The sequence below is a fragment of the Sminthopsis crassicaudata genome, chromosome 1 (genome assembly GCF_048593235.1).
Source record: "Sminthopsis crassicaudata isolate SCR6 chromosome 1, ASM4859323v1, whole genome shotgun sequence".
NCBI lineage: Eukaryota > Metazoa > Chordata > Mammalia > Dasyuromorphia > Dasyuridae > Sminthopsis > Sminthopsis crassicaudata.
This window is the reverse complement of record NC_133617.1, coordinates 664,281,633-664,294,133: the sequence shown is the minus strand read 5'-3', so window position 1 is coordinate 664,294,133 and position 12,501 is coordinate 664,281,633. Positions and strand designations below refer to the sequence as shown.

At 35.6% G+C, this 12,501-nt stretch overlaps 1 protein-coding gene across 4 annotated transcripts in view; it reads right to left on the bottom strand.

Annotated features, from left to right (window-relative positions):
- CCDC12 (coiled-coil domain containing 12) overlaps nt 1-12,147 on the bottom strand; it is a 56,205-nt gene extending 44,058 nt beyond the window's left edge. For 2 of the 4 annotated variants that reach the window (XR_012484873.1, XM_074283106.1), the window contains exon 1: nt 12,013-12,147. Coding sequence is in view for 1 of the 4 variants with exons in the window: in XM_074283106.1 (XP_074139207.1) it covers nt 12,013-12,108 (96 nt within the window). In the remaining 3 variants the exon portion in view is untranslated. The remainder of the gene's footprint in view (nt 1-12,012) is intronic. The other 2 variants (XM_074283107.1, XM_074283108.1) reach the window with 2 other exon arrangements.
- Nucleotides 12,148-12,501: the final 354 nt, after the last annotated feature.

Below are 12,501 nucleotides of genomic sequence, written 5' to 3'. Positions count from 1 at the left end.
TAGCTACAGACTAAGAAGATAAGAAAGCCTAGGCCACATGTTTAAAGAGATCAGCTAAAAAATCTTAAGTCAGGTGACATGACAGAAAGTCTATCTGCCCATTGCCATGACAATGAAGATAAGACGGTTAAAAAAAAAAAAAAGAAAAGAAAATACTTATTAAACCAATCCTTTTGAATATCTCTCTTCAGAATCCAAAATTATAATGATTAAGGTGATCTTTAAAACTGAGGTCTCACTTCTGGTTGTTTTTGAGAAATGAGAGTTGATGGTATGTCTTTCCATTTATAGTAAGAGTTACTAGACAGAAAAGGAAAGGAATGAATAGTGGTGCAACCAGCTGCAAACAAGACAGTTATGTTGTCATGGTAGTAGTACTAGTATAAAAACAGTTCTGGGTTGTTGTTTGTTTGTTTTGTTTTGTTTCAATTTATTTATTTTGCTGAGGCAATTGAAGTTAAGTGACTTGTCCAGGGTTACATAGCTAGGAAGTATTAAGTAACTGAGACTAGATTTGAACTCAAGTCCTCCTGACTTCAGGGCTGCTGCTCTATCCACTGCATTACCTAGTAGCACTTCTGTTAATTGATGTGATGGAATTGATGTTCTAGAACAATTAGCAGTATTATTAAAACTTATGAGAATGTCAAAAGTCTCTACAAGTAACTTTTTCTTGAATAACTACAACCCTAATGAACACTAATGATGCAATGAAGGAGGAAGCTGGCTGAGGTGAAACTCCAATCAATCATGGTGCTAGAGTAGAACTAGAAAGGAAGGTGCAGTTTTTTTCCCCCTCTCAATAGTTATTTTATTTTCCAATTACATGTAAAGAGAGTTTCCAAGATTCATTTTGGTAAAATTTTGAGTTTCAAATTTTTTTCTCCCTCCTTTCCTCTACCTTCTCCTTTCACCAGCCTCCCCTCAACTCCACTTCAACCTATCTTTCCTGCCCTATTTTATACTCCTCTTTCTTTTTTTCCAGCTAAATTTGACTATTAACTATTTCCCAAACTCAATACTTTAACTAATGAGAGCCAGCATTTATATGTGCGATTCTCCTATATCTTGGCCATTTCTGCTTCCCAGAATCCTTTTCTCCTTTGTGGTTCAGTGACACCTCCCACATTTCCCCAATTCTTGGGGCTCTCCTCCTCATTTCTCTGAACTAATTCATTTGTACAAACTGTATTTTTCCACCTTTCACTATGGTTTGTTGTCTCTTGAAGCCTCAGCACCTAGCACTGCACTTATTTCACACGTAACTGGCACTTCATAAAATGTGTATAGAATCAGCCCAATCAGGTCTCCCACTACTACCCTACCTGCCCCAGACCATGCTTGACACTCAATTCTTATCTTTGGACTCTTGTAAACACCATAACCACTAGTTAGCATTCTTATTTCCTATCTAAACATCTATTCTCTAAAGAAGCCCAGCTACCAATCCCCTCCTGCCCCTCCTCCTTAACAAAAAACCCAATCTGGCATCCTTCAGAACATGGTACTCATTTATCTATAAAACTCAACTGACATGTTATATCCTGATATCTGACAGTCTTATATTAGTCATCAATCCATATATATACATATATGATCTTATAAACTCAAGTTAATGTTAACTTCCTAATGGGCAGAGGTCAGTGTTTTAACTTTATTTTATATTCCTCACAAAGACTATATTTGGCAAAGGTTTAATAAATATGTTAATCTCTTGGTTGCTCCAATTTTGATTTTTTCCATAAGAACTATATTTTACATGATACACATATAACCTATTTAAAATTCTTATCTTTTCAGGGTGGGGAAAGAGGAGAAATTTGGAACTCAAAAAAATTTTTTAAATGAATGTTATCCAGACAGAAAACTATGGAGACTGAATGCAGATCAAAGCATACTATTTTCACCTATTTTGTTATTTGCTTTTTCTTTCTATTGGTCTTTGCCTTTTGTATGACTTCTTTCACAATGTTACTAATATGGAAATATGTTTAAAATGATTGTACATGTATAACCTATATCAGATTACCTGGTGTCTTGGTGAGGGGGAAGATAAGAGAATAAGGGAGAAAATATTCAGACCTCAAAATCTTACAAAAATGAATGCTGTATTCTTTTCACCTTTTTGTTGTTGGCTGGTTGTTTGCTTGTTGTTTTTTTTTTTCCTGTTTTTTCCACTTTGTTCTGATTTTTCTTGTGCAGCATTATGGAAATATGTTTAGAAGAATTGCACGTCTATGGTCAAAAATGTTTGTGGCAGCCCTTTTTGTTTTGGCAAGGCACTGGAAATTGAGTGGATGCCCATCATTTGGGGAATGGCTAAATAAATTGTGGTACATGAATGTTATGGAATAATATCATTCTATAAGAAACAATCAGCAAGATAATTTCAGAAAGGCCTAGAGAGACCCTACATGAACTGATGCTGCATGAAGTGAGCAGAACCAAGAGAACATTGTCCACAGCAACAACAAGATAAATGTGAAGATCAACTGTGAAAGACTTGGCTCTTCAACAATGATCTAAGACAACTCCAATAGACTTGTGATAGAGTCATCTGCATCCAGAGAGAGAACTATGGAGACTGAATGTGGATTAAAGTATAGTATTTTCACTTTTTTTTGTTATTGTTTGTTTGCTTGGGGGGGGGGGGGATTGTGTGTTTTTTCCCTTTTGGTCAGATTTTTATTGTGCAGCATGATGAATCTGGAATCTTTTTAGAAGATACATATTTAACCTATGTTGAAAAATAAAAGGCTATTATTTTAAAAAAAAAGAAAAAAAAGAAAAAGGAAAAAAGAAAGAAGAAGTACAATTTTTTTAGCTAGATAGTACAGTAGACTATTTATAAATAAAGCATCATCCCATCTGGAGTCAGGAAGACCTGAGTTGAAATTTGATCTCAGTTTGTATGACTCTGGGCAAGTCAAATAACCTGTTTGCCTCAATTTCTCATCTATAAAATGGATATAATAATACCACCTACCTCCCTGAAGCTGTTGTAAAGATCAAATGATATAATTATATATGTATATAACATAATCATTAATTAATTTAGCAAGCTCAAGAAAAAGTACTAATCACTTATCAAACAAGAGAGCTTGGATACTTAAACCAGTATCCTCAAATATGACTCAACAACATATAGCAGCTTCCTCCCTATAATAATAAAACTTAAACTTTATCTTACCAATAGCAGCCAATGAGCATTTCCTGTGCTATTTCAGCACCTAAAGTTCTTATAAGACAGCCTTCTAGCCTAGGAAACTAAACAGCAAATTCAACTTCAACTTCTAATATGATTCACTGACATATCTTTTCTCCAATTTTCACTTATCCCTAAGCAAAATATTAAACAATATATGCTTAATGAATATCTGTTGATTAATTAAACCAAGTAGCTAGATAGCATATAGCTGAGACTTACAAAAGGAGGGTGGGAGTTGAGATAAATAGAATACTTACACAGAATTATAAAGTCTTTTTTTTCTTTAGAAAGATTTTTCTAAACCAAGATTTCAAACTGAAGCCTAAGTCAATATGAAACCAGTCTCAGTTCACATAAAAGCTTCACTTTCAGGTTTCCTTTTCACCTTCTTCTACTGATGAAACCACAAATGCTAACAGCAAATACAAAAAGAAAAAAGCCAGACTTATTTTTTTGCCAGCAAGGTCTTTCAATCTAAGAAGACTGAAAATATCTAAAGAAGACTTAAAATATTGAATAAGAAAATAAACAATTAAAGTTGAAAAAGAAAATGAGAGGTTTATATATTTTCACATATATTTTTTCCACCCCAGGAAAGCCTAACACTATCCTGCCAAATGCTGTCAATTCAGATATAACTAGGAATTATTATTACAGAATCCTTAAGGGTGCAATTATTTTTCAAGATAGAGAAGAAACAAAAGAAAATTACAATTACAAAGGGCTTATTTATTGATATAATAATAAACTCTGGAGTAAAAAGGATATGGATAAAAAAGGGAAGAAAGGCTTACAATTGACTATACTTTCAAATATAAAAATGAATTCATTCTTGGAACTTCATCCTTATTCCTAAATTCTCGGAACTCCAAAACACTCTACAAGGCACTTGGCATTAATGAGGTAGTTAATTTCCTACTTTAAGAACAGTAGCATCTTCAAAGAATAATGCAAATTATTTCAATAACAAGTTGGCTCTTAATTTGGAAAGAGAAAAACCATGTGATTTCTGGGTGCCCATTGTTTAAAAATGAGCTCAGAGTCACGAGCTTTCTGATCCAGAAAGTCAGAGTAAAATAATAAAAAAGCCATATTTTCAGCCCACCCTGATATTTTACATATGTGTATAAGCAATTCAAAGCCCATTCCGTGCCAAAGAAATGGGTTTAAAAAACTACTCAGGGTATCTAAATTTCCCTTAGACTTGAATCCTTTCTTTTAAAAATCTTCTTGTCCTCTTGGGGTCAGAGAGCAATTCTAACCGCACTGTAATGTTCTCCTCTAAAATATAATGTTCTCTGGGAGCAGGTTTCTTGGGGAGCTTCTAAGAGCAGCCTTAGTTTCAGTTCAGTTCAATAATCACCCCAAATGCAGCCAGGAGCTATAAGTTCAGATCCTTTATTGTCTCCTTCAAAATAGCCCGGTTAGCTTTCTTAGAGGCCTATCTCTCTCCTTGGTTCCGAGAGCCCTTGCCACTAGTGCTTTGTCTCTTCCAGCTTCTGCCTCTAGCTCCCTCTGAATCCAAAGCCTCCAGCCAGCACAAAGATGGAAAATGTAATGAATCTGTCTCCGCCTCCAAGAATGGGCTTGTGGGTCTGGCCCTTGCTTATATGCTGTACACTGAGTATACTCCAATCATTACATCATTAGGAAACCAATTGTTGTAGAATTAAATCAATGTCAAATTAGATTTAACCATTGTCTCCTCAATTCAACTTAGTACCTTGTTTCAAGTTCTGGCCCATAACATCTCCTTGTAGGATCAGATCAATCATACTGAACCATGCTAAATTAGATAATTATTGTTTCTATCAATTCCACTGTCTTAGTACCTTGTAGGAATCATAACACCGCATTAATCTTAGATATGACAAGTAGGCAAATATACTGTTTAAGAAATTAAAATATTAAATAATAACAAAATTCATCTGGAAGAACAGAAGGTCAAAAATATCAAGGGAATTAATGAAAAAAATGCAAAAGAAGGTGGCCTAGCCATACCAGACCTAAAACTATATTATAAAGCAGTGTTCATCAAAACCATTTGGTACTAGCTAAGAAATAGAACAGCGGATCAGTAGAATAGATTGGGTAAATAATACAGAACAGTCAATGACTAAACATGACAATGATTTAAAATGACAAAAACTACAGTAATGTAGTTTTGATAAATCCAAAGACTTTAGCTTCTGGAGTAAGAATTCACTGTGTTTGACAAAAATTGCTAGGAAAACTGGAAAATAATATGGCAGAAACTAGGCAATAACCAACATCTAATACCCATACCAAAATAAGGTTGAAATGAGTTCATGATTTAGGCATAAAAGGTGATACTGTATTAGGAGAGCAAGAGATAGTCTACCTAAAATCTGTAGAGAAGGGAAGAATTTTATGGCCAAAAAAGAACTAGAGAACATTATGAATACAAACTGAGTAATTTTGATCGTATTAAATTTAAGAGGTTTTGCACAAACAAAACCAATGCAGCTAAGATTAGAAGGAAAGCAAAAAACTGGGGAAAAAAATTTTACATCCAAAGGTTCTCATAAAGGCCTCATTTCTGAAAGAGATTTGACTCAAATTTATAAGAATACAAGTCATTCCCCAATTGATAAATGGTCAAAGGATATGAACAGATAATTTTCAGATAAATAAATTAAAGCCATTTCTAGTCATATGAAAAAATTCTCTAAATTACTGATTAGAGAAATCCAAATTAATACAACTCTGATGTGTCACTTCATGCCTTTCAGATTGACTAAGATGACAGGAAAAGATAATGATAAATGCTGGAGGGGATGTGGAAAAACTGGGACACTTAGTATATAGTTGGTGGAGTTGTGAACTGATTACAACCATTCTGTAGAGCAATTTGGAACTAAGTCCAAAGGACAATCAAACTGTGCATATTCTATGATCCAAGAGAGTCTCTACTGGGTCTGCATTCCAAAGAGATCATAAAATTAAGGTAAAAGATCACATGTACAAAAATGTTTATAGTAGCCATTTTTTTTTTTTAGTGGCAAGGAATTGGAAACTTGAGTTGGAAGACAAGGTTTTGCAAGGATGAATGTTGAAAACTATCTCTGCATGTATTTTGAAAAATAAAAAACTATAATAAAGAATAGGAGGACCAGATGGATTTACATGTGAATTCTACCAAACATTTAAAGAACAACTAACTCCAATGCTATATAAACTATTTGAAAAAAATAGGGATTGAAGGAGTCCTACCAAATTCCTTTTATGACACAGACATGGTACTCATACCTAAACCAGGTAGATCGAAAACTGAGAAAGAAAACTATAGACCAATTTCCTTAATGAACATTGATGCTAAAATCTTAAATAAGATATTAGCAAAAAGACTTCAGAAAATCATCCCCAGGATAATACACTATGACCAAGTGGGATTTATACCAGGAATGCAGGGCTGGTTTAATATTAGGAAAACTATTAGTATAATTGACCATATTAATAATCAAATTAATAAAAACCATATGATCATCTCAATAGATGCAGAAAAAGCATTTGATAAAATCCAACATCCATTCCTACTAAAAACGCTTGAGAGTATAGGAATAAATGGACTATTCCTTAAAATAATAACAAGCATATATTTAAAACCGTCAGTAAACATCCTATGTAATGGCGATAAACTAGAACCTTTCCCTGTAAGATCAGGAGTGAAACAAGGTTGCCCACTATCACCATTACTATTCAATATAGTACTAGAAACTCTAGCCTCGGCAATCAGAGCCGAGAAAGAGATTCAAGGAATTAGAGTAGGAAAAGAGGAAATCAAATTAGCACTCTTTGCAGATGACATGATGGTATACTTAGAGAACCCCAAAGACTCTGCTAAAAAGCTATTAGAAATAATTCAGAATTTTAGCAAAGTTGCAGGATACAAAATAAATCCACATAAATCCTCAGCATTTTTATACATTACCAACACAATCCAACAGCAAGAGATACAAAGAGAAATTCCATTCAAAATAACGGTCGATAGTATAAAATATTTGGAAATATATCTACCAAAGCAGTCAGGAATTATTATGAGCAAAATTACGAAACACTTGCCACAAAAATAAAGTCAGATTTAAATAATTGGAAAGACATTCAGTGCTCTTGGATAGGCCGAGCAAATATAATTAAGATGGCAATACTCCCTAAACTAATCTATCTATTTAGTGCTATACCAATCAGACTCCCAAGAAACTATTTTAATGACCTAGAAAAAATAATAACAGAATTCATATGGAAGAACAAAAGGTCAAGAATTTCAAGAGAAGTAATGAAAAAAAAATTAAGTGAAGGTGGTCTAGCTGTACCTGATCTAGAACTGTATTATAAAGCAACAGTCACCAAAACCATTTGGTATTGGCTAAGAAATAGACTAGTTGATCAGTGGCATAGGTTAGGTTCACAGGGCAAGATAGTGAATAAAAATATCAATCTAGTGTTTGATAAACCCAAAGATCCCAAATCTTGGGATAAGAATTCATTATTTGACAAAAACTGCTGGGAAAACTGGAAATTAGTATGGCAGAAACTAGGCATGGACCCACATTTAACACCACATACTAAGATTAGATCAAAATGGGTCCAAGATTTACGCATAAAGAACGAAATCATAAATAAATTGGAAGAACATGGGATGGTTTACCTCTCAGACTTGTGGAGGAGGAAGGAGTTTGTGTCCAAGGGAGAACTAGAGACCATTATTGATCACAAAATAGAAAATTTTGATTATGCCAAATTAAAAAGTTTCTGCACAAACAAAACTAATGCAAACAAGATTAGAAGGGAAGTAACAAAATTGGGAAAACATTTTTACAGTTAAAGGTTCTGATAAAGGCCTCATCTCCAAAATATACAGAGAATTGACTTTAATTTATAAGAAATCAAGCCATTCTCCAATTGATAAATGGTCAAAGGATATGAACAGACAATTTTCAGATGATGAAATTAAAACTATTTCTACTCATATGAAAGAGTGTTCCAAATCACTATTGATCAGAGAAATACAAATTAAGACAACTCTGAGATATCATTACACACCTGTCAGATTGGCTAAGATGACAGGAACTAATAACGATGAATGTTGGAGGGGCTGTGGGAAAACTGGGACACTGATGCATTGTTGGTGGAGTTGTGAAAGAATCCAACCATTCTGGAGAGCAATCTGGAATTATGCCCAAAAAGTTATCAAAATGTGCATACCCTTTGACCCAGCTGTACTGCTCCTGGCCTTATATCCCAAGGAAATACTAAAGAAGGGAAAGGGATTTGTATGTGCCAAAATGTTTGTGGCAGCCCTTTTCATAGTGGCTAGAAGCTGGAAGATGAATGGATGTCTATCAATTGGAGAATGGTTGGGTAAATTATGGTATATGAATGTTATGGAATATTATTGTTCTGTAAGAAATGACCAACAGGAGAAATACAGAGAGGCTTGGAGAGACTTACATCAACTGATGCTGAGTGAAACGAGCAGAACCAGAAGATCATTATACACTTCAACAATGATACTGTATGAGGATGTATTCTGATGGAAGTGGATATCTTCAACATAGAGAAGAGCTAATCCAATTCCAATTGACCAATGATGGACAGAATCAGCTACACCCAGAAAAGGGACACAGGGAAATGAGTGTAAACTGAGAGCACTGGTTTTTTTTTTGTTTGTTTTGTTTTTGTTTTGCTTCTCTTCCCAGATTATTTTTACCTTGCGAATACAATCCTTCCTTTGCAACAACAACAAAATTCGGTTCTGCACATATATATTGTACATAAGATATACTATAAGATATTTAATATGTATGGGAATGCCTGCCATCTAGGGTAGGGGGTGGAGGGAAGGAGGGGAAAAACTCAGAACAGAAGGGAGTACAAGGGATAATGTTGTAAAAAAAAAAAAAAAAAAAAACTACCTATACATATGTACTGTCAAAGAAAATGTTATAATTATAAAAATTAATAAAATGTTCAAAAAAAAAAAAAAAGAATAGGAGGCATGCTAAATCATGAATTAACATTATCTAAGAAATATTAAAAGAACCAGAGAAAGGATTCCAGCACTTCAAGTCATGTCCTTTATAAACTATACATAAAAGACATAAAAAACTGAATGGGTCACCAGGGGGCAAGTAGGCAAACTAATGTTATCATGGAATCATCAGAATGGAGGGAGGATTAATAACAGTGACAATCACATTTTTATAGCAACTTCAGATTTATAAAGCACCTTCCTGACAAAACCTTATGAGGTAAAGAGTACAAGGATTATTACCATCTAACAGATTAAAAAACTGAGACTCATTAAGATTAAGTGATTTAAGATTTGAACCCTTCATAAGATCATATATAGATAGAAGGATCACCCCCTCCTTCTACAAATTACTGAAGCCCAGTCTTGTCCAAACTCACATAAATTACAGCAATATAATTTTACCATATAAGTGAAAGCATTTGAACCCAGGTCCTTTGACCTCAGAGACAGTGCTCTTTTCCAATCTACTATGCTGCTTGTAGTACTTAATATTTCTTAACTATGTAACATGTATAAAACTGTGCTACCATTTTTAACTATCTATCTTTTTTTGCATGATACTGATATTTTTGAACTCTGTGTCCCTAATTTCATTTGCCCCATCAGCTCTGTGGTTTTTATTGCTCGATTTTGCTGAGCACCAAAAGTTGGAAGAAATTCATGTTCCATGATAGAAGAAATGAGTGTATTTAGAACAAGGGTCTTTATAATCATAAAGCCCAATCCCCTCATTTTACAAGTTTCTGGAACAAAGGTCTCATTTCCAAGATATATAAATTACTTAATAATAGAAAACTAATAAAGGCATAATGAAACCTAAGGGGAGAAAGAGGAGAGATGATCTTAAGATCAGACTTAATAAATTAATTAATACACATTTATTAAGTCTTCATTATGTGCCAACATAATAATAGTTATTAATCATCTCTCATTTAGACCACAGCAGCCTCATAATTGTTCTCCCAGCCTTAAGCCTCCTCCTACTCTAACTCATCCTCCATATGGATACCTAAGATGTTCCTTAAAAGGCAGATTTACATCTCTCTACATAAACTCTAATGGTTCCCTATTCCTTCAAAGATAAAATTCCTGTTTGGTTTTTAAAGCATTTCACCTCCCACCACATCCAGGGTCATCTCCAATCATCCAGATCTACATGGTCAATGGACCCAAAGGAGAACGCAAGGCTTGCACAGCTCTCCCTCACTTCAATCCAAATCACTTGCATATCAAAGCATCACCTCTTTAAGGAAGAAGGACAAAGAGACAACAAAATCTTTAAAGTTGAAAAGGAAAATGAGAAAACGTAATTACAACCTGGCTACCATCTTTCTAACATTCTCTTTCCTACATTATAATATCCAGCTAAAATAGTCTCAAACTCAGCTCTCTACCTCCCGTCTCAGCCCCTTTGAACAGACCATCTCTCCTACACCTGGAGGTCACTTTACTTGCCACCTCTGCACCACACAATCTCTCTTTCTTCAATAGTCTGCTTCCTATCCTCCTTTAAGAAATCAGTGCCCACCCACCTTAACCAAATTGTACTTAGTATGCATTTATTATGCAAATTTATGCTAAAATATGTTCAAGTTTCTCTCACAGAATTCAGTAATCTCCTCAGCAGCATTATTGCTTCCTTTTTATGTCTTGAGTACCTTACTAATATGCAGGAGCCTAATAAATGCTTGCCCATTACTGCTTGATTGAATTAGAAGACCTTTTCATTAGCCTTCTGAAGTTTAGGATATATCCAAACAATGATTTAAAAAATTAGTAGAACTTTCCCTTGTCTGAATTCATAGCAATCATCTACACAGTCCATTTAACAATTCTAATTTAACCTCTTCTAATGTTCCTTTAAATACTAATATACAGACAAAAAAGTTGTGCCTTTCTCAGAAAAAGAACTACTGGGGTAGAAGCTCCTTTAGAAGATAATCCCGGGCAGCTAGGTGGCACAGTGGATAGAGCACCAGCCCTCAATTCAGGAGGACCCGAGTTCAAATCCAGCTTCAACTGCCTAGCTGTGTGACCCTGGGCAAGTCACCCAACCCCAGACTCTCAGGGAAAACAAAACAAATAAATAAAGAAAGAAGATAATCCCAAAAGGTAAAAGCCATTCCTAAGCTCATATAGTTAGCGGGTTTTTTATTTTAATTTAAAACTGTTCCATTCACTATGATATGCTGCAATTAATGTTGCCTTAAACTACTATTTAAATCTTTTAATTATTTAGATTTTCATGCAGTGGATAGTCAGAAGACCTGGGCTGAAATTCCATCTAAATTTACCAATGAGATGACTAGATTGCTTTTCTTGGCTTCAGATTTCTGATTTTTAAAAGAGAATTGGAAGGGGCAGCTAGATGGCAGTGGATAGAACACTCTGACGTCAGGAGGACCAGAGTTCAAATTCAGCCTCAAACTCTTAAACACTTCCTCCCCCACGTCTCAGCCCCTCCCCCACGCCTCGGTTTCTCCGAGGAGGTTGGGAAGTGTAGAATCTCGAGGGGACCACGCTCGCTTATCACGGACTTCTTCACGTGGAGTCACTGGAGGACGAGTAGAGGTAGACGCTCAGGCATAGGGGCTCCGAAGTAGAGACCCAAACTGACCAGAGATCCCCGCGCATGCGTTTAACGAGGTCCTGCAGGCCACATCTGCCCCGAGGCGTCCCGGACCGTTATCCCGCTCAGTCCACACTCCTCTCCCGCCGATCATCCCGCCTTTTTCTCTCCCCCTCTCACCTTGCGCCCAGTCTTTTCTCTAAGCGCCTTGAGCCGCTCTTTCCGCCGCAGAGCCTCTTCCTCCAGGCGTCCCACACCAGGTACCGGCGCCGCCATATTGTTTTTCAATTAACTTCCGGTTGGGCACAGGATGCCAAAGAGTGACAACACAAGCGTGGAGGGAATGGGCTAAGAAGGGAAGACCAATAGTAGCACCTTAGAAGCCTCAGGGGGGCGGGATCAGGTGACGTAGAAAAACAGTTGCTTTAAGGTCCCATCAAGTCATCGCCTATCTCCAAAAGCGCGTTTCAGATCAGGTCTAATCAAAGGATCTCAGAGAGCATCGATAGCGTCCTCTTGCTCTGAATCCATAGCTAGAACAGAGTTAGTTAATCTATTACATTTTTTTAACAGATGATTTGATTTATGCTCGGCTTTTAGTAACATATTCATTGCATTCAGCGCAATTAACTCTGCAAATAATAGCAGCTTGCATCTATATGGTACTTT